Source organism: Mesocricetus auratus, unplaced genomic scaffold, assembly GCF_017639785.1.
Source record: "Mesocricetus auratus isolate SY011 unplaced genomic scaffold, BCM_Maur_2.0 Super-Scaffold_100676, whole genome shotgun sequence".
Classification (NCBI taxonomy): Eukaryota; Metazoa; Chordata; class Mammalia; order Rodentia; family Cricetidae; genus Mesocricetus; species Mesocricetus auratus.
The window spans coordinates 21,280,182-21,302,695 of record NW_024429266.1 but is presented as its reverse complement, the minus strand read 5'-3'; the positions used below and the strand labels follow the sequence as shown (position 1 = coordinate 21,302,695).

The window sequence follows — 22,514 nt, the reverse complement described above, 5'->3', positions numbered from 1 at the left end:
GCAAGCAAAACACAGATAAAAATAATTAACTCAAAATCCCCAACTCATGGTATACATAAAATAAAAATGAATAACAAAAATGCTAAAAATTTATGCTTTACAAAGTTTACCAAAATAAAAAGCATTAACTGGGGATAATGGTACAAGGCTGTAATCCAAGCTGCTAGGGAGGCTAATTAATGCAGGGTTGTGAGTTCAAAGACAGCCTGGGATACATAGCAAGTTCTATGTTAGCCTGGATTACAAAGTAAACCATTTTGTTATGTTTTTCTTGAGACAGAGTTTCTCTGTATAGCCCTGGCTGTCCTGGAACTTTTTCTGTAGACCAGGCTGACCTGGAACTCAAGAGGTCTGCCTACCTCTGCCTCCCCGGTGCTGGGATTAAAAGGGTGTGTTTCTGTGCCTGATTAGTGTAGTGAAAATGCTCCAATCATCACTCTCCACAAAAAAAGGAAGAGAAATGTGGCAAGTACAGATGATTTTTTTTTGCTCAGTCTTGAGTCATTTTCATGTGTAGAGACCATTCATTTCTCAGCAATGTTAGCTCACCTGAAAATCACTGTTCTTATTTGATTCCTGGTTAAAACCCTCCGTGTAAGAATGGTACTCTTTTTTTTTTTTTTTTTTTTTTTTTTTTAGTTTTTCGAGACAGGGTTTCTCTGTGGCTTTGGAGGCTGTCCTGGAACTCGCTTGGTAGTCCAGGCTGGTCTCGAACTCACAGAGATCCACCTGCCTCTGCCTCCCGGGTGCTGGGATTAAAGGTGTGCGCCACCAATGCCCGGCAAGAATGGTACTCTTTAGTGTCCAGAGTTGTTGCCTCCATCTCAACTTTATAAACACTAGCAGGGGAGGAGAGAATCTGGGAGGAAGACCAAACGGGGGAATCTAGAATAGGCCATCTGTGGATAAGAAGCAGGGAAGAATAGGTTTGTTTCCAGAGACATGCAATGTACCAAGTGTGCTCATAGCTGGCAGGAGCGCAGGAAGACATCATCCTGGCAGGTGCACCCTGGGGGTGGTGACAGCGGCAGAGAGACTCGGTGTGGGTGTTGCATCAAGGTGAGGCCAAGGTCAGGAGAAGGAAGGCTGGATTAGTTAGCTTCAGCTGAAATTTACTCAGGCTGGATTAGTTTCCTGAGACACCATGAAACTCAGGCAGTTTCTCTACCCCTCCCCAAGCCAGTGGGCTTACATTCATGTTTAACCCAAGGGGGAAAAACGACTAGTAGAGATTCAATGGTCCCATTTGAGGTCTTTTTATTGTTATGATTACTAAACATGCTAAAATCACATACAGTGACTTTTTTGCCCTGACTCCACAGTGGGGTGGCTGAGAATGATAGGGTGTCACTTGGCTCTCGTGGCTCTGGGGATGACTAGAGATGGGGGTAGATTAAGAGGTAGGCAGATCAGCAAAGGCCAGAGAGGCCCTCGTGTGATACGCGTTTAACAATAACTTGCAGCTTCAGACATCTCACCCTTCTCTACTTTCCTTTCCTTCTTAAATGTTTCCTAGTTTTCTCTGAACCTTCTGCCATCTCTGGCTCCTCTGATTTCAGACCTGGACAATGAAGGAAGAGTTTTCTTGCCTCTCTACCTGCTTTCTTTCCTTGGAAGGAATCTACTCAGCATGCACTAATATGTTAAGCTGCTTGATTTTTTTGGGGGGGGTGCAGGGTTTTTTTTGAGACAGAGTCTCTCTCTATGTAGCCCTGGCTGGCCTTGAACATATAGAGATCCACCTGCCTCTGTCTTCCAAGTTCTGGGGCTAAAGGCATGCACCACCACACTCTGTAAGCTCCTTGATTTATGTCTGCCCAGGGGAAAGGGCAGCGGCATTGTGGCTCAGTCATGGGAGATGGAAGGGATGGTGCCGAAGGACCAGAAAGTGTTACCTGGAGTGTGAATGCTGCAACCTGCAGAATACATACACCCCACCCTCAGGCGCTGCACTCTGAAGGCGTTCCCATCCTGCCCTTAGCTTTGGGGGCAGAGGAAGGGCAAACCTCAAAGCCATTTGTTCTCTGCAAGGGACTGATCCACCCTTAGCCTAGAGACTACCAACTGCAGTCTTCTTGTGTCTCTACAACTGTGATGGCTTAAGGGAGCCTGAGAAGAGAATATAGAAAGGTTAAGCTTGCCTCTAGGAGAGGCCAGAGGGATAAAGGGACACAGGAGAGTCAGAGCTGTGAAGGGCAGAGGGGAATTGGAAGGACAAGGGAAGGCTGGCTGTTCAGGAACTGGAATCCTTTTTCCTTTTCTGGAATCGCCTGAACTTGCCCTGAATCGCAAGGGCAGCCTTCTCTGTCTCTGGAGCTGTCAGGTCAATGTCAATCTCTTCCTCCTCCTCAGCCTTCTTGATGCTGCCAGCCTTCCCTGTGGACAGTTAGAGACACATTCGTGAGTCAGCCCAACCAATTCCAGCCCTTTCCTCCAAACCTCAAGTACAGTGCTGTGAGTCCACACTGAGCTGGACTTTCAGGTCCCCCAGTCTTCTCAAGGACTACAGACTGACGATTCTGAAGGTTGGGGTGCTAGGCTTCGAATTAGCATTGTTACCATAAGACGTTTTGCTAATTCTTGGCTCAAGTGACAAATGTCTTCTATCATCACTTATTCCTAAATCCTGCCATTCAAATCCCAAAGCATACTTCCTTCCTTCAATTTCTAATGGAGAACAGTGTCTTGGATTATCTGATAAGTTTCTTCCAACACTCAAAAATGTTTTGTGGGGCTGGAGAAATGGCTCAGTGGTTAACAGCACTTAATGCTCTTGTGAGAGACCTGGGGTACAGTCCCAGCATATACATCTGGTGGTTTACACTGTAATTCCAGTTCCAGGGACTCTGAAACCCTGTGACCTCTTTGGGCACCTTCATGCCTGTGGTACACATAAACTCATACATAGAATTTTTTTTAAATAAACAAATCATTTTAAATAGATTACTCCTCCCCCCATCTGTATGTGCCCCATGTGTGAAGGTCAGGGGACAATTGTGAATGCCACTTCTTGTCTTCCATCATGTGGGTCCTGGAGATTGAACTGAGGTCATCAAACTTGGCAAACAAGCACTTTTTCCCACTGAGACATCTTGCTGGCCCCTTCCTATCACTTTGCCCGCCCTTCCCAACCATTCAAGACTTTACTTGATAAAATCAAGAGAATGCTGATATAATTACATCTCAGGAAAAAGTAGCAAGAACCTAGAGCTATAGTAATCCCTGGTTTCACTTGCCCCCACCCCTTATTCCTTTGATATCTGGTATTGGGAGCTTCTAGATTCACAGTCCTTCTAGTATCATGTTTCCACCTCCGTTAGCTCTGCTAACAGCCTAGCCCAGCCTCACTTACCTTTCTCCTCAGGGTCAGATGCCTGGTTGGTTGCCGGGGGTGTTTTTGTGTTAAGCTGGAAGAAAAGAATAACAATATGAGACATGCATGGAAGAATGAAGGTTCCCCTGCCTTGGATCTTTTATGTACACTCAAGCTTCCCATGACCAGGCATATTTCCCAAACCTTTCCAAGCAGTGTGTCTTGAGATCAGGTGAAAAATCATCGACATTCACTCAATAAGCCCAGCGTGACAGAGAATGCCTCTAATCCTAGCATTCATGGGACTGAAGCAGGAAGATTGTCGTGAATTCCAGACCAGTTTGGGCCACATAGCAAGCTATTTAATGAAGACTTTTTCAAAAAGAATGTAATCAATGAGTATTTATTGATGTCAGAGTAATTGTAAAGGACAAAACAGATAAGGTAACCCTGCCTTCACAGAGCTCATTCGAGGGATATTCAGACAAACAAGGCAACTATGATGTAAGGATGATAAAAAGTACTAGAGAAAAGGCAAGGTAGGGAGTAATGGAGGCTTGATAAGGCCAGAGGAATGGGCCGTTACATAGCTGTCAGGAAAAGTCTATCGGGCCAACTGTGGAGTTGTTGTTGTTATTATTATTTATTTATTACTATTTGGTACTGAGGATTGAACCAGGACCTCATGCATGCTAGACAAGTGCTTTAACCCTGAACTATATCACCACCCCTGAAAGCGTCTCTCAGAAAGGAGGCGCTTGGCCGGGCGTTGGTGGCGCACGCCTTTAATCCCAGCACTCGGGAGGCAGAGGCAGGCGGATCTCTGTGAGTTCGAGACCAGGCTGGACTACCAAGCGAGTTCCAGGACAGCCTCCAAAGCCACAGAGAAACCCTATCTCGAAAAAACCAAAAAAAAAAAAAAAAAAAAAAAAAAAAGAAAGGAGGCGCTTGAGCAAGAAGCTGTAGGGGTAAGGTGCTGAAGACCTGATATCCTTGGCAAACCCCTGAAGAGGAAGTATGACTGGCCTCTTTGAAGAACATCGGGGTCCAGGCATAGCTGGAGAGAAGGAGGAGGGATGGAGACCTAGCTATAGGGGAGCAGATTATATAGGGCCTTGGGGAGACTGAGTGAGGGATTTCTTTGACTAGAAGCAAAAGTCACTGGAGAACTCCGATTTGCACAAAAGGCAAATGAAAGGGGAAGCAGGAAGCCTGGGGGGAGGGGAGGGACTACTGCAGTAACCCAAGCAAGAGAAGATGGTAGCTGGAGTCAGGACAGTGGCAATGTGGAGCAAGTGATGCGGCTGTGCGTATTCTTTTCAAACTACGACCAAGGGGGCTAATGGGGTAAGGAAGTGGTGCCGTGGTAAAGAGGGAGTCCAGGGTGGCTCCTGAGGAGGAGAACTGGCCTGACAAATGAAAAAAGGTGTCCTCTCTTCCTGCTACCGAGAAGACAGCTAATGGCATGGGCTTTAGGGAGAAGATCAGGAGGCCTTTTGGTTTTTGTTTTAAAAACAAGTTTGGGATATCTATTAACCATCCAAGAGGGGATGTTTCTTGTTTGTCATTTGCTAGCTTGTTTGACATGGCGTTACTATGCAGACCGGGTAGCCCTTGAACTAATTAATCCTCCTGCCTCCAGCTCTTCACCTCCCAAGTGCTGGGATGACAGGTGTGTGCAATGATGCCCCTGTCCCTAGCATGTTGTTGTTTTTGTTTTTCATAGTAAGGGTTTATTTCAGATTACAATGTAAGCGATTCATGAGCAAGGAGGCATGGCAGCAGGGGTGTGAGGAGACTGGTCATGTTGCATCCTCTCTACCATGTTTTTACGGGCAGAGAATAAACCACAGAAGACAAAGAGGTAAACCGTGGGGATGGGATCAGGACAGTTTCACATCATTGTAAGCAGGAGAGTGGGCATTTAGACTGGGGTCATAGTGACAAGTGACAGAGAGTATCAGACGTCCAAGAAGTTTTGTGCTAACAAGCTAGATTGGCAGGTGCAGCTTTGAGTCAGAGAACTCTGAAAGAGCTTTCTCTTTAAAGACAGCAAAACTGAACAATGATTTGGGATGGATATGAGGTTGTGGAAAGGTGTTCGTTAAAGCAGGAGATCTGGATGCTGATGGGAATAATTTAGTGGAGAAGGAAAAATTGGTGATGGAAGAGAGAAAGGATAATTACCAGAGTGGCATCTCGAATAAGCAGCAAAAACAGAGTGTGTAAGTGGAAGGGTTGGCTGTAGACAGAGTATTCGCACAGCATTTACAGATAGGAATGGTGGCAGACTGGTAGCAGGTGTGATGGGAATGTACAGATGATCTCTACTGAGTGTTCCTATTTTCTCAGTGAACAAGAAGGGCAATTGTCATTGGAGTTAAGGGCAAGATGTCATGGAATATTACTTTAACTAGGCAAAGATGTGTTACAGTTGTTTATGCTGTATTTGTTTAGTTATGTGAGAAATCAGTTACATTTGTTTTACCTTGCCTGCCTAAGGCACCTCATTGGTCTAGTAAAAAGCTGAGTGTCCAATAGCTAGGCAGTAGAAGGATGGGCGGGGCTGGCAGGCAGAGAGAAGAATGAGAAGAGAGAAGAGGAGGAAGGAAGAGAGGGTGACACCTGGGGCCAGTCAGCCAGGCAGCCACCAACCAGACATGGAGTGGGACATACAGAATGAAAGAAACATAAAAATCCATGAGGCAAAACAGAGATGAAGAGAAAGAGGTCAAATTACATCTCTAAGAGCTGGCGGGACAGGCAGAAGATAAGGTCCAACACTCATAAGGAAAACATGTCTCCGTGTCATGATTTGGGAGCTGGCTGGTGGCCCAAAAGTAAGGCTGCTACAGCAAGAAACGTTAGAGGTTTGAGAAAAGACGAGAATGAGTGACCTAGCCATCTAAGAAAGTGAGTGACTGTGCGACACAGCAGGGTGAGAGCCACTTGAGGTTACTGGCTGTGGATTTAAAGTGAAATCAATGAAGATGCTGTCCGTCCCTCTCTTCCAGGGAAAGTGTCTTCGTTAGGGTCTGTACTGTAATAGACACCATGAACAAAATCGACCTGGGGAGGGAGGGGCTGATTCCAGCTTACAGCTCCACATCACAGTCCATCCCTGAAGACGGTCAGGACGGGAACTTGAGGCAGAAACCTGGAGGCAGACACTGAGGTAGAGACCATGGAGGAATGCTGCTCAGTGGCATGCCCAGCCTGCCTTCTTATAGTACCCTGGGCCACCAGCCCAGAGGTGACACCACACACAGTGATCCAGTCCCTCTCACATCAATCAAGAATATAAAATACAGGTTTGCCCACAGGACAATGTGATGGGAGCATTTTCTCAATTGAATCTCTCTCATTCAAAATGACTACAGATAGTTTTAAGTTGACATAAAACTAGATAGCACAGTGAGGAGATGACTAAGCAATAATTACTGAGTATTTATTATTGTGTGTGAAACTTACCCTATTTAATTCATTGAGGTCATCCTATTTTATAGGTGAAGAAACAAACCTTAGAACAATGTTCTATATCTTGCCCAAAGCCAAGTCATACAAATAGAAAATGATAGACCTGGCCGGGCGTTGGTGGCGCATGCCTTTAATCCCAGCACTCGGGAGGCAGAGGCAGACGGATCTCTGTGAGTTCGAGACCAGCCTGGTCTACAGAGCTAGTTCCAGGCCAGGCTCCAAAGCAATACAGAGAAACCCTGTCTCGAAAAACCAAAAAAAAAAAAAAAAAAAAAAAAGAAAGAAAGAAAGAAAGAAAGAAAGAAAGAAAGAAAGAAAGAAAATGATAGACCTGGTTTTGGAACACAGGAAGACTGACTCCTGGCTCCACAGACCAAGTTTCTTCACATGCTGACACAGTACAATAGTGTGTTAATAATGACTGTCCTATTTCAGGCACAGAGATGCACACTGAAGTATACTTTCAACACTGGTTAACTATTCTAATAAAATGTTAGGAGGATCTGGAAACACAGGCTCTAGTCCTAGCACTTGGAAGATGAAGGCGGAAGGATCAGGAGTTCAAGATAGCCTTCAAAACATAACATGCTTTGTTATATTTGCGCTGTAGACCAGGCTGGCCTCGAACTCAGAGATCCGCCTGCCTCTGCCTCCCGAGTGCTGGGATTAAAGGCGTGCGCCACCCCTGCCTGGTGGTGCCCTTTTAGAAGGAAGATTTTCAAGAGCCCGGATAGCTCAGTCGGTAGAGCATCAGACTTTTAATCTGAGGGTCCAGGGTTCAAGTCCCTGTTCGGGTGCTTGGCTTTTGCACTGTTGGGAGGTGTGACATTGTTATAGTGGGTGTGGCCCACACCTCAGAGTCACCAGGGAATGGCTCCTGGGGCCATTCTCATTCAAACCAGACAGCCCCCAGATGGTGATGCTGCCTGGGGAGACTCAAGGAGTGTGGCCTTGAGGGGAGTGTGCGCCACTGAAGGCAGGCTGCTCTCGAAAATTTAAAGACAACACCATTTTCTTGCTTATTCTCTTCTCTTTATGCTCCTGATTTAGAATGTGAGCCCTCAGCCTCTGCTTTCAGAATCAATTCCTAACACCTGCTGTCTCCATGCCACTATCAGACTGTAAACTCTGAAACTGTAAACCCCAACAAACTCTCTTCTGTAAGTAGCCTTGGTCAACATATTTTACCACAACACTAGAAAAATAATTAATACGGGCTGTTTCCTTCTCATGGCACCTGGTCTAGAGCTGAAAAACTCTCTAAAAGATATGAGTCAGGGCTGAACCACACAGGCTGCCATCTTCCCTCTTCCCTGAGCCTGGCCTGGCCTCGGAATAGAGCAGTGGCTTGATCTGGCTTCCCAGGGTTCCCAGCTCCATTTGGGTTATATTTATGAAAGGTCATAACCTAAGATCAAGAGTTTCCACTGGAGAGGCCAGAAAGGAGTCCTGTAAGGGCCCCATTGCTCACAGCACACGGTGAAATCTCCCTCACGACATCCGTTGAGAAGTGCTAGAGGGTCTTCTTCCCGCCCCTCCCCCACTCCATTCTTTCTAGCCGGTTCTCAAAATAGCCACTGTGGGCACTGCACTTCTGGATCACGGCACTTCTAGATCGGCTGTTGTGATCTGTTGGGGGTAGGAACAGTTGGACAGCCTCTACGCGACACTCAGTTTGCTCACTGGTCCTCTGCCTCAGCGTTCTGGTTGTTTTCTGGAAAGTCATCGGCTATAGATAAATCAGGGTGGTCTGGTTCATGTACGGGCAGGCATCAGGCTCCATATTTCAAGGTCATCCGGTGCTCTATAAGAGAACACCTTACAAACACTCATATCTCCAAAGGCGCGATGACAGCTCAAGAGCTGTAAGAGATCGTTGCTTCTCAGCCTCTTCTTAGCCCCTCATTCTAGGCAAGTGTGGATCGCAAACCCCTCAGGGGTTCTGCTCCTTTCTGGTCAGAAATAGCAATGGTAAAATACTTCAGCAAAGCCTTCCTTCTCCTTACAGGATCCAACTAGGAGAACTGACAGGAACCAAAGACTTGGGCATGTTATCTTACCCTGCTGCTTATTATCACATAGATAATTCTATCAATCTGTTACTTTTGTATGAACATTGAGAACACCAACATGCTGTTATTCTGATAACTCCATAAAATAGGTATTGTTATTCCCATTTTCCAAACCAGGAACTGAGGTCAAGAGTGATTACTTTTTTTGGCCTAAGATCATAGATTTAAACCACAAGGTCAGGATTTGAAGCCAGAAAGGCAAAGTCTAACTTTAGACTCCAGGCTTTTTTGTTTGGTTGGTTGGGGTTTTTTAGCTTGTTTGGGTGGTTTTTTTTTTTTTTTTTTTTTTTTTTTTTGGTTTTTCGAGACAGGGTTTCTCTGTGGCTTTGGAGGCTGTCCTGGAACTCACTTTGTAGACCAGGCTGGCTTCGAACTCACAGAGATCCGCCTGCCTCTGCCTCCCAAGTGCTGGGATTAAAGGCGTGCACCACCAACGCCGGGCTGGTTTTTGTTTTTCAAGATAGGGTTTCTTTGCATAACAGCTCTAGCTGCCCTTCAACTCGCTTTGTAGACCAGGCTAGCCTCAAACTCACAGAAATCCTCCTGCCTCTGCCTCCCCGAGTGCTGGGATTAAAGGTGTGCATGACCACTGCCCAGCTAGAGTCCAGGCTCTTGAACACACTATGTTATGTGATAACTAGTTAGTTTGCCAACTAAAGTGTGCATGTGTGTGCACTCACATTCACCCACATGAACGTGAGGGAGAACTCTAGTGTGAACCATGCGACTATACAAGTTATTACATACAGCACACCAATCCCCAGGTAGGAAAGAAAGATCTCAGGAATCATGACTTAATTCTATACCCACATTTTAGTAGCTGAATCCAAAGTCTAGCTTTCCAATCCACATGCAAAACATCTTCTTCACATATACTCCACAGGGAACACTGGAGAGCTGGACCGTGCCTTCTCATTAAAGTGCAATCTTAGATGCTCTGTGAGGACTTTATCCCAGACCATGAATGTTCACTCAGATTCCTGCTCTGTTTGGGGTCTGACCATCCGGCTTGCTTCCCAGTGCTTGCTCCTTGGGCCTCCTGACACACCAAACTGACCTCTGGGGACTAGTCATAGTCTTCACTCACAGGGCCACATCCCGGCCCTTCAGAGTCTGAGAATTACATGTGCAGGATCATCCCACTCATTTCCATAGCAAATGACTCCCTTGCTAGCATTCAAAACCATTATTCCAGTTCTAGTGAGCTTGGAGCTCGGCTCAGTTCAATGTCATTGCCCACATAGGACTAATTGTTTCATTCCTCTCAGTACCAAACACTAATTAGCAACCGTGAAGCCCATCAGCCCTTGCTTTCCCTAGAGAGCCCTAGTCTCCTCCCTTGCCTACCTTCTTGCAGTTCTTTCCTTCACTCTCTCCTCTGGGCCCAATGGATCCCAACAATGTTCCATGCCATCATCTTGGCAATGCGTGCCAATTCCCTATGAGTATTCTTTTGTTTTCTCTGCAGCTCAAAGTTGTGTACTTTCCTCTCCCACTTTGGGGGCTGGGGGGGAAGACAAAAGGCCTGCTGGGTTAGGGGACTTTTTCCTTTAGGCTTTAAGATGTAGATCGGGCCATCTTCCCTTTCTCTAGAATTTCCCTCCAGTAAGTTGTCTACCCTGTTCGTCCGGCTGCAGCACAGGAAAACACCACATACTTGCCCATTTCAACCTTCCTAGAACTTTTATCGGCATCCAGATGAGATCCTGTCCTATCTGAGCTCCCAGTCTCATCCCCTCTCTTTTCTACAAGTCAGGACAATCAGTTCCTTTTACTCTCAAACCCCTCTCTGTGTCTGCTTGGCCCTCCCCTTGACGTGAATTTCTTTTCCGAGTACCATTAGAACGAAAAGAACCAGGGTGGGCCTGGGACCAAGGTCTGAGGAGCAATAACATTAAAAGGATAGGGAAGATCATGATGGTAAGAGAACTAAACCAGACTCAGAAAGACAAATAGCAGACTCTAGACGGGAGGGGAGGATGTCTCGGGAGCACGAGCAAGATGAAAATAGAGAGGGGACCATGAGGGGGAGGAAGAGATGTTGAGAAACAGGAGAAAATAATGGAAGACATGTGACAAAACAGCAGAAGGGGGACTCTGGGGCAAGAAAGAGAGGAGGAATCTTCTTTTCAATAAAGAGTAAGGGAACAACTGGACAGTCACTTGCAAAACCAAACAAAAGAAGCCCACCTCAAACTATACCTTGCAGAGATTAACTACAAATATACACAAAACCTACACTTTCAAGAAGCAGAGGCAGGAAGACTCATGCAAGTTTGAGATCTTGGTTTCACAGCGCTACATGCCTACCAGCACTACATAGGAATCCTGTCTCAAAGCGGAGTGTGGTGGCGCACGCCTTTTTATTCCAGCACTCAGGAGGCAGAGGCAGGTGGATCTCTGAGTTTGAGGCCAGTCTGGTGTACAGAGGGAGTTCCAAGACAGTCAGGGCTGTTCCATAGAGAAACCCTGTCTTGAAAAACTGAAAAGAAAGAAATCCTGCCTCAATAAAACAGCTACAATTAAGTGTAAATTTTTAGAATAAAGTATAGGGGGAAAGTTTTTGCAACGTTAGGATAAAAAAAAATCTTAGGTATACCTAAAGCAAAACTCAGAAAAACATTATAAACTGATTTTTTCCTAAGAGAAGAAAGGGACAAGCTAAAGGCAGAAAGAAAATATTTACAAATCACATATCTGATAAATAACTTATATTAAAAAAGATTTGGGGGGGTTGGTTTGGGGTTGTTGTTGTTTTTGTTTTGTTTTGTTTTTGAAAGAGGGTCTTGTGATCCTGGCTTATATCATACTCATGGCAATCCTCCTTAACCTTTTAAGTGCTGGGATCGCAGGCATGATTCACCATAGAATAGGTTTTAAAACAAAAAAAATTTTGGGGGGGGGGGTTTTCGAGACAGGGTTTCTCTGTGGCTTTGGAGGCTGTCCTGGAACTAGCTCTTGTAGACCAGGCTGGCCTCGAACTCACAGAGATCCACCTGCCTCTGCCTCCCGAGTGCTGGGATTAAAGGCGTGCGCCACCAACGCCCGGCTTAAAACAAAATTTAAAGATTTTCTTATTAAAGCTAGAGAGAAGACTAAGTGGTTAGGAGCACTTGCTGCTGTACCAGAGGACCAAGCTCCATTCCCAGAACCTACATGCTGGCTCATCACCATCTTTAACTCCAGTTCCAGTGCCTTCTTCTGGCTTCCTCAGGCACCAGGCAAGCCCACGGTTCACTTGCATACACTCAAGCAAAATCGTTATACACACATGAAAATAAATCTTAAAGGGGGTGAGCGAGGCTGGAGAGATTGCTCAGTGGTTAAGAGTATTACTACCTGGCTGGAGAGATTGCTCAGTGGTTAAGAGGATTGCTACCTCTGGGTGCTAGGGAGCATGCTTTTAATCCCTGCACTCAGGGGGCAGAGTAAGGCATATCTCTGTGAGTTCAAGGCCAGCCTGGTCTATATAGCAAGTTCCAGGACAGCCAGAGCTACATAATAGAAAAACCATTCTTGAAGAGAAGAAGAAGAGCCGGGCGTTGGTGGCGCACGCCTTTAATCCCAGCACTCGGGAGGCAGAGGCAGGCGGATCTCTGTAAGTTCGAGACCAGCCTGGACTACCAAGCGAGTACCAGGACAGCCTCCAAAGCCACAGAGAAACCCTGTCTCGAAAAACCAAAAAAAAAAAAAGAATGAGTCAAGAAGACCATAAGTTCGAAGTCAGCATGAGCTATATAATGAAACCCTGTCTTAAAAATAAAAAAGGAATGAAACACAGAAAGAAGAAAAAAATCAAGATCCAAAAATAATTGTCTGAGTCATCATTGTCTTGGCAAAGCACCCCAAGGCAGTCCTTGCAGCAGCAGATTAGCTGCTCCTTCCCAGTTGTCACTACTGGGGGGCAGGTACCCTAAAACTCAGTGTTATACAGGACCAGCTCACCCTGCCCCGCTCCCTTGTTCCTTTTCTTCCTTGTTGATTTCCTCTTTAGTGGTGTTACCATAGCAACCATCATCACCAGAAGAGGAGGAGAGTGTAGCCCCCCACCCCTTTTTCAAGCAGCAAATTAAGAACCAGTTTGGGGAAGGGTAAACTATTTGGCTTTTTCCATACTCTTCACACTCTGGGTCTCTTTAAAGAGGGATCACAGACGGTTAATAGCAGCGATAATCAGATCATTGTACTGGGGCCAATTGCATCCTGCATTTGCACGACATGACTTGGGCTATGCAGGTGAAAACACAAATTCTAGTACTGCCCCAATCACGAAGCTTCGATGCACAGCCACGGTTACCCACAGTTCTGTCTCTGCAGACCAGAGCAGAGAAACCTAAAGAGAGCTTGAAGCCAAAATATTCTAAATTATGAGCTTTCAAAGAGCCCCACCTTTTATCTTTTTTGGGGGGGGAGGTCTGAGGCAGGGTTTCTCTGTGGCTTTGGAGGCACCTTTTGTCTTTGTATTGTCATGAATTGGAGACTTCACAAACTCCATTTTCAGGAACTAAAGTAGTGGATATTTTAAAGGGGGCACAAGTTAGTGGATATTTCTCCAGGTGGTAGACTCTGCTCCTACCCCCACCGTGTTCTCCCCCAGTGTTAAATGAAAGTCACTGCTAAAGGCCCTTACAGAAGTAAGTGCCCCTGTTCGACCCTGGACTGCTGTTTTTGGAAAACTGTTGGAACTGTTTCAACTCCTTCAGCTCAGCAACCAGCTGCAGTCCTCCAACAGCTTCAGAAAGACTTGCTCAAGGTCACCCTCAAGAAAATAACAGAAAGAGAACTAGGAACCTTTACTCTAGTTCCTCCATAAGCACATTCCTCTCCTAATTCAGAGAATATAGGCCAGATGCCTGACACCTCAGACGCCCCTCACCCTGAACAGTCCCAGTCCCCTGGTTTGTCCGTCTCTCCCCATTTAGCCACCCAACCCTGCTTCCTAGAATAGTCCTCTGCTCTGTATCTCTCCCCTTAGGCACTCCACTGTTTCCTGGAATAGCAGTACCCCCATTAGAGTCAGGGGCAGAGTCCCTTGCCCATGCCAACCCGTGGTATGCAGTGAGTCAACAGCCCCTGCCCATTCCTCTCAGCCCCGGCTGCCACAGTTTAATGAGTGGTTATTTGTAGCCCTCTGAGCACAGCTTGGAGCTGTGCCGTTACCCCATACTGAGGACTAGGGGAGAGAGAGAGAGAGAGAGTAAAGCCAAAGCTTCATTTATTACTATAATCTTTATGTGCATCCCACCCATGGTGTTAATGTTCTAAAATAAACGTATTAATCCCCCCACAGCCTACAAAGCAAACACTCAGCTGGAGGGCTTTGTGTGGGAGGGAGGCAGCACTGCACACAACACAGTAAACGCACCACTTTCCCCTGGTTGGGAACCAGGTGAGACAGCCCTCAGGAGGAGTCACCCAGTGGGAAGCAGAAATCAAGCTACAGAGTTGATGAGGGTAGCTCACCCCTGTGGCAGCTCACCCCTGTGGCAGCTCACCCCTGTGGCAGCTCACCCCTGTGGCAGCTCACCCCTGTAACATCAGTAGTCAGGAGGCTGAACCAGGAGGATTTCTGAGTTTGAGGCCAGTCTGAGCCAATGAATTCTAGACCAGCCTGGGCTAGGGAGGACGGAGCTTGGGAGGGAACTTGGCTTGGGTACAGCCTGGGCTAGGAAGGGAGGGAGCTCGGGAGGGAACTTGGCTTGGGTAGGTGTGATTAGTGAGAAGATCACAAGGTCTAAGTTCATTGTTTGTTTGGGTTTTGTTGTTGTTGCTGTTTTAGGCTTTTGTATTGTTTCCGTGTTTTGAGACAGGGTCTCATGTAGCTCAGGCTGGTTTTGAACTCTGTATGCACTGAACTCTGAATCTTCTTGCTATCGCCTCCTAAGTACTAGGATTATGGGTACACAGCACCATACCTAGACATAATAAAGTCTGGGCTTCTAGGCATTTATTTAAAGACACTTTGGAGGAATGCAGATTTTGTACAAAAAAGGAGGAGGGGCATTTGTTGTTTTATTTGTTTACTCTTCCTCATTCTCGTATTCTCTGTCTCCCTTTCCATAAACTCTCATGAAACACAGCCAGGCTTCAAACTCAGATCTTTTCCACCTTCTTATCCCTGCCCCCACCTCCACCCCAACTCCTGAGTGCTGGGATCACAGGATCCTGTTTTATGTGGAACTGGAGATCAAACTGAGGATTTTGTACATGCTAGGCAAGCAAGTCAACAACTGAGTTACAGACAGCCTCAGCCTTTGTGTGTTTATTCATTTATTTTTTGATGAAGCATCTTCCTTCATAGCTGAGACTGGTCTTGAACTGTTACATAACCCAGGGGGCCACAAACGCTTTTTCCTTCTGCTTCCACTTCCTGGATACTCGGATTACAGATGTGTACCTCACAAAGTAGTTATGAGTCTGTATCTGATTTAGCTTACTGTGTGTGTGTGTGTGTGCATGTGAGTGTGTGTATGTGTGTAAGTGTGTGCGTGTGTACATGTGAGTGTGTGTGCATGTGAGTGTGTGCATGTGAGTGTGTGTATGTGAGTGTGTGTGCTTGTGAGTGTGTGTATGTGAGTGTGTGTATGTGTGTGAGTGTGTATATGGGTGTGTGAGTGTGTGTGTGTGTGCTATGCGTGTGGCAGGGATGTGTACACATGTGAGTAGTGCATGTAGTGGAGGGAGTTCAGCCTCAACACAGTTCTTCAAGAGCTGTCCACCTCCTTTCTTTTTTTTTTTTTTTTTTTTTTGGGTTTTTCGAGACAGGGTTTCTCTGTGGCTTTGGAGGTTGTCCTGGAACTCGCTCGGTAGACCAGGCTGGTCTGGAACTCACAGTGATCCGCCTGCCTCTGCCTCCCAAGTGCTGGCCACCTCGTTTCTTAAGATAGGGTCTCCCACTAGTCTCAAGCTTGCTGATTAGACTGACCTGACCGATCAGCAAGGCTTAGAGATCCACTTATCTCTGCCTTCCCAATACTGAGATTGCAAATGCACACCACTGCATGTCAGGACCTGTGAAAAGGAGTCTGTTTCATTTTGACTAATGGTCAGAGAGAATTCAAAAATGTCCTTATGTCCTTAAATCTATAGCCTTGGTGGTGGATGTCTCTTATCTAAATAATAGGTTTGGGCCCAGGTGCATAGACCCTAAAGACCTGATGGCAGGTGTGGCTACCAGATACCTGGAGGATTAAGGAAGTAAATCTCTTTGCCCCGTATACATGATAATAGGAGTCTTCTGCCATTTTGTTCTCACTGTTGGTTGAATGCATAAGATGGGGTAAGAATAAACTAAGGTGCGTTCAGCATGGATTGAATCTGCCCTCCCGACAGCTGTCCTGTATCTCTGTTCCTGCCCCTTTTAGCTAGCCTTTCCCTCATCCACACTCCCTGACTCAGGTAGGAACCTGGTGCTGCTCAGCTGGCTCCGATTGCAGCCCCCACAAGCGCAGCCTCTGACAACTGCACAAGTTGTTGTTGGGGTCTCTTGGGGGGGTGTTCCCATTTTGGTTTGGGGGATGAAATTTGGGTCATAGGCAAATGCTTTACTAACTGAGCAATCTCCCTATTACCTCCACCCTTAGTTTGTTCTTGCAGTATATTCAAACCATTTTGAGGATCAAGTTTTGTATATGAATTTGAAAAATCATGCACATGGCATCCTAGAAACCATGCTCTCTGCCATGATGATAATGAACCAAACCTCTGAAACTGTGGGGCCCCAATTAAATGTTTTCTCTTGCAAGAGTTGCCTCTGTCAGAGTATCATTGTAGCAATAGAACAGTGACTAAGACATCTAGTATTCTACCAAAATGCACCCTATTGGTAAATATGTAGGCTTGTGGGGCTCTAAAAGTTCTATCTTCTTACTCAGATTTTATTAAATCACACTGCTTCTGTTGCTTACAGAACGTATTTATAATATATTCATTGGAAATTAATCCTGGTGGTGGTGCACACCTTTGATCCCAGCACTTGGCAGGCAGAAGCAGGAGGATCTCTGTGTGTTTGAGGTCGGACTGGTCTACAGATCAAGTTCCAGGACAGCTAGAACTTTTACATAGACAAACCCTGTCTCAAAAAAAAAGTTACAGATAAGGCCTGGGAATGTAGCTCAGTAGACAGAGGGCTTGCCTAGCATGTATAAGGCCCTGGGTTTGATCCCCAGGGTTGTATAAAACCTAGCATAGTGGTATATCCTAGTACTAGGGAGGTGGAGTCAGGATCAGTAGTTCAAGGTCATCGTTGGTCATAAGTGAGTTTGAGGCTAGCCTGGGCTAGAGTAGACCTTGTCTTCAGACAGACAGACAGACAGACAGACAGACAGACACACAGAATGCTACAGGTGGGGGGGGCATGGTGACACATATCTGTCATCTCAGTGCTTGGGAGTCAGAGAAAGAGGATAGAGAGTTCCAGACCAGCCTGAGCTACATAGTGGGCTCCTGGGTCAGACACTGAGGGAAGGGGGGGGGGGGGCAAGCAAAAGTAGGAGAACTGCTGGTTTAAGGCAAGAATGGGCCATTTGATGTGAACCTGTCTCAAAAGAACATACAAAAGGAGCTGGGGATGCTGGTGAGTACCCGTAATCTCGCCATTTGGGAGGCAAAGGTCCATAACATGAGGATATCAAAGTACAAGCATACATCTCCATATATAAACTAATTAAAAATAAGAATTCAAATGGAAAAGATAGCTTAGTGATAAAGTGCTTGCTCTGGATTCCATCTCCTGTGCCATATTGTTTAAAAATATGCATGTAAATGAGACTCCTCTGTATTCAATGGAGTAACAAGTTGAAAGAGCCCTGAAGAAAATTCATTTGGAAAGAGACAGCGGCAGCACCGTGCCCGAGTCTTTTAGTACTGTACAAACTCAACCAGATGATTTTTAGAGCGCTTCAGCAAATCTAAAACTCTGTCACTAGAATGTCTTGATGTCTCATTTGGGGGTTATCCTGCTAAAAGATATACCCGACTTTCTTTTTTTTTTTTTTTTTTTTTTTTTTTGGTTTTCCAAGACAGGGTTTCCCTGTATTGTTTTGGAGGCTGTCCTGGAACTCACTCTGTAGACCAGGCTGGCCTGGAACTCACAGAGATCCACCTGTCTCTGCCTCCCGAGTGCTGGGATTAAAGGTATGCGCCACCACCACCTGGCGCATACTCGACTTTCTACCTAGAATTTTTTTGCAAAACAAAGTTTAATTTTTCTATGATGAACCAGACTCAGGAAAAGTAGAATGAAAAAAAAAAAGGTAAGCATTCACAGAATCAACACTTTGAAAAGACAGCTGTTGCCTTATCGCCCCTCCCCCCTTAACCAGGGTTACAGTCTCCAAGGTGTCCACGAGGCAGGCCCCTCCACAGACAGGGAGGAGTGATGCGTCAGATTCACTCACCACACTCCCGGTAGTCACCTGCCCCACAGAAACTTGACATTCCATGGGACAACTTATTGTGGCTTCCATTTGGGAGAATGAGTCATCTTTATACCCCCAAAAAAGAAAATGACAAAACCATCAACTTCTTACCAACCAGAAAATCTTATTCAAGCAGCGAAAGCCAGCAACTTAGATGGGTGAGCCAAAGTGGGATGAACAAAGTTGAAAAACAAATTCTGGCTTCTCTGTTTTGAAAACCAGGTTTCCAGAGTTAGAAGACATTCTAATAATAAGTAGACAGTCCTATGTTGTATGTTCATCTTAACCATAATAATAATACACCATCAATGTGTGTGTGTGTGTGAGAGAGAGAGAGAGAGAGAGAGAGAGAGAGAGAGAGAGAGAGAGACTTGGATGGCAAGTTCCCTAACAACTGGCTCACAGAAGACACAATAGAACTCTATCACTCTGATTGATATCATTTGTGGGGAAGGTTGCAAATAAAGGCGGATGTGCATGGCTGGGGATGGGGGATCCCTAAAGAGCAGTATCTTGTTTCCACTAGGTAAGAACACATCAAAAGAATGATAAAGGAGAGAGCAGCAGTTTTAAGTCCTCTCCTAATGATCTAGATAATCTGTTCCTTGCTCTGTCCCCTGCCAGCTAAAACTCAGGAAAGGAACTGTGGGGACTGTCACCAGTAATCCGTGACTCCCATTTCAGCAGAGTGACTGCTGGACCAAAGGATTCTTCCAATTAAGTCTCTCACAGATGAGAAATGCAACGTGCAAAACCCTGCAGTTCTGCTTTGTACAACCAGCTAAACTGCATAAAAAGGGATTGTAGGGAAGAGCCCTCGGAGACTGATGTATTTCCTATATCCAAGCTTCACAGGAACCAGGGGAAAGTTATTAAACTACAGGAGACAGACGGTGATTCACAGCAATCAAGTCCTGCCTCCAGCTATGAACACAGACAAGCTGGCGATGAGTCCCCGCAGCTCAGGGTAATGCTCTGCTGCAGTACTGGGTGACAGCGGAGAGCCACCAAGGGAAGGCAGAGCTAGCAGCCCCGCTCAGCAGCCCTGCCAGAACCCTTACACTTGCAGTTGCCCTGGTCCAGAGGGCCCACCTCTAGTCGTTCCTCAACTGAAATGGAATCTCTTAAAGACATCCCAAATCTTCTCATTTTGAGCAGTGTCTCTGAAGCAAGGAAATAAGCAGGTGGGGGGAGGTGAAATTACATAAGATTCAGGGTACAGGACTTTCCCAGCCTGGGTGCATCAACTTGAAAAATGAGATCCATGGGGTAGAGAAGTGAAGCCATTCAGAGTCTCCCTGGAGCTCCAGAACTCCGGGCAACACTTCCGCTTTTATCATATATATTTTTTTTATAAGCGGAAGAAAACAGACTGGTTCTTAGCCTGCAGGGAGACCAAGATCCCCCCCTGGGGCTCTGGTTTAGAAACAGCTGGTCTCTGTGTACACCCAGGTGGCTGCCTCTGGATATTATAAATAATCATCCCTGAAGCAAGGCTCCTCTCTGTTTTAGGAGGCAGCTTGGATGGCTAAATTGCTAGCTAGGACCAGTTTGCTGTGGCAGCTTAGGAGGCTGGAGGCACTCTTACACACAGAGTCCCCACTGGAGGATCCCACTCTTACTCTGCAGAGCCCCTAATTAAGGCTAATCAAATTCAGCTGCTGTCTAGAGGGACCCCAAGATCTGACTTCCCCAAGAACACACCAGGTTACCGTACAAAAGCATTGCCACTCCCCTAAATGTCACCTTTTTACATCTTCTAATGGTCTGTCCTACCCAGGGTCCATGTGTACCTTACATACACAAACTAACCACAGGCCATATCAGCGTAGCCATGGGATAAATTCCCAGGGGGTGGCTTGTACTAAAATGGTCAGATTTAAGCCGGGCGGTGGTGGCGCTCGCCTTTAATCCCAGCACTTGGGAGGCAGAGGCAGGCGGATCTCTGTGAGTTCCAGGTTAGCCTGGTCTACAGAGTGAGTTCCAGGACAGCATCCAAAACAATAGAGAGAAACCCTGTCTCGAAACAAACAAAAACAAAATAAAATGGTCATATTTAGTAGTTTGATGGTGGGAGGGGTGATTTGAACCCTAGATCTTGGTGATGGGGTGGGGGGCGGGCAAAGAGAGCCTCTCTTCTCATGTAGAGCTAAAAGGCCAGAGAAAGGTCACTCCTTTTACTTTTATTATTTTCCATCTACAGGATTGCCATGATCACAGTGGCAAACAGCAGAAGCACTGGAAGCTACTCTCTTTCCCTGCAGCCACCAGACTCGATGGATTTTCCAGAATAAACTCAGTGGGCATGGCAACCACGACAACACAGCAGCTGGCACTAATTGACTCCCTAGGTGATGACTTTGGGTCAGCAGTAGTCAGCAGAGCTACTGAAAATAATCGTCTTCCCTATCTAAACTAGGGCCCAGACTCCAGAGAATTCTCTCTGTATGTCTCTGTCTCAGCGTGTGTGTGTGTGTGTGTGTGTGTGTGTGTGTGTGTCCCTGTGTGTGTGTCTCTCTCTCTCTCATTCTTCCCATCTCTCTCTTTCTCTGCCTCTCTCTGCCTCCCCTACCTCTTTTTCTCTCTCTCTTCTTTCAGTATTGGAGATTGAATCCAGAACTTCACTCATGCTAAGCAAGTGCTCTATCACTAAGCGATCCTTGGGAAATCTTATACTGGTTTTTTGTAACCATCTGACTTCATACACACACACACAGAGAGAGAGAGAGAGAGAGAGAGAGAGAGAGAGAGAGAGAGAGAGAGAGAGAGAGAGAGAGAGAGAGCAGCTAGTGTATAAAGTACTTTGCACATATAATTTAATCTTTTAGAACAACCAGCATCGCCCTCGTATTACAGATAGAAAGCAGAAGCACAAATTCTCTGATACTCCTAAGGCCTGGCTACAAGTACATAACCGAACAAGGGGCTGGCAGATTGCTTAGAAACGGACTGAACACAAGGACATGCTCACTAGGAAAGGGACCACAGAAGGAAAGCACGAGATGCCACTGTTCATACCTACATCTTCTGGGAACAAGAATCCTTGCCACAAATTACGACGATGTGCCCGGGGTGCCACCGATGAGACAGACAATAGGACAGGTTTTCTCAAAGTCTTACCATGGACAGTGTTCTTTGAAAAGAGTCAACCAATTAAACCACTGGGTTGGCCTCAGAACCCGTCCGAAGACTTCGATGTAAGAGGTCTACTCTAGAAGGGACCATCTTCCCAGGGGTTGGACTTGCTTCTACCACAATGCTCATGGAAGACAGGACAGGTAACCCCAACGTTCCTCACTGAATGAGTGAAAAGTGCCACCTGAAGGGGGTTAGGTGGCCAGGGATGGAGCTGTTGGCTGCTGCCTAGGGGAGGCTGGATAGAACCGAAGTGAGGGCAGGCAGCAAGGAACGCCACGGTAACCTCGGGGCCATAAGATGCAGAGGACTAGCATCCCAAGAGACAGCTGATCACCCTGAGAGCTCGGCTCCCGCCTACAGCTGACACCAGTCACCCCTTCCCCAAAGTGCTATCGACAGTTGGTAAGCTAAATCACCCCATTTCCAGTGGTTTCAGGGAGCCAGGAGATTGGGGGCTGTCCTAGAGGGGCAGTGGCGTCCACCCAGAGAGTACCCCTCGATTCCCGGGGACCTAGAGCCGCAGCCTCTTCCCGCCGCAGCCCTGGCCCGGAGCGCGTGCAAGGTGGGGGTGGAGGGGCGACATAGGAGCGGCTCCGCTCACCTCGCTCATCCCGGCGGCCGGACGAGGCGTGGCAGGCTCAGGTGAGGTGAGGGTCCTCGGGGGATGCGTGGACCGTGGTCGAGAGTTGCGGGGCTCCGGGGCAGGCGCCCTAGCGGGCTCGGAGGAGAAAGTGATCGCCCGGAGCCGCTGCTTGGTATGTTCTGGGCGCTCTGCCTGAAGCTCTGCTTAGGGGACCCCTTCTGACCAGGTCCTGTCAGCAGCTCCTCGCGCCTTGACCGGCCCCATCTTTTATAGTGAGCTCCGGTCCCCGCCTCCAGATCAACCAATAGAAATTCGGTCTACCGCAGACTGACGGCTCCTCGAACCCAGTGGTGGCAGGCTCAGAAATCTGCTGCATTTCCAAACTAGGGTAAGACAGAGAGAGCGGGAAGGAGGGGGAGACCGTCGGGGGATGAGAAGACAGAAAACGAAGTGGGAAAACGGTGAAGGAGAGAGAAATAGAAAGTAGTATTCGAAGGAACTGAACTCTGGTC

At 46.7% G+C, this 22,514-nt stretch overlaps 1 protein-coding gene and 1 non-coding gene across 2 annotated transcripts; one reads left to right on the top strand and one right to left on the bottom strand.

Annotated features, from left to right (window-relative positions):
* Positions 1–1,240: 1,240 nt before the first annotated feature.
* On the bottom strand, positions 1,241–22,271 carry Pcp4l1 (Purkinje cell protein 4 like 1). Its single transcript, XM_040737205.1, has 3 exons — positions 22,021–22,271; positions 3,353–3,407; positions 1,241–2,376 (listed from the first exon to the last, which is right to left on the bottom strand). Exons 1-3 carry the CDS (start codon positions 22,027–22,029, stop codon positions 2,234–2,236), a joined length of 207 nt encoding a protein of 68 aa, XP_040593139.1. The 5' UTR covers positions 22,030–22,271; the 3' UTR covers positions 1,241–2,233.
* Trnak-uuu lies at positions 7,515–7,587 on the top strand. Its single transcript has one exon. It is a non-coding gene; the product is annotated as a tRNA-Lys (tRNA).
* Positions 22,272–22,514: the final 243 nt, after the last annotated feature.

Coding starts and splice junctions, on each gene's coding strand:
- Pcp4l1 (XM_040737205.1), bottom strand. Junction 2,377..3,352: donor ATCTGACCCTGAGGAGAAAG/GTAAGTGAGGCT, acceptor AACTGTCCACAG/GGAAGGCTGGCAGCATCAAG.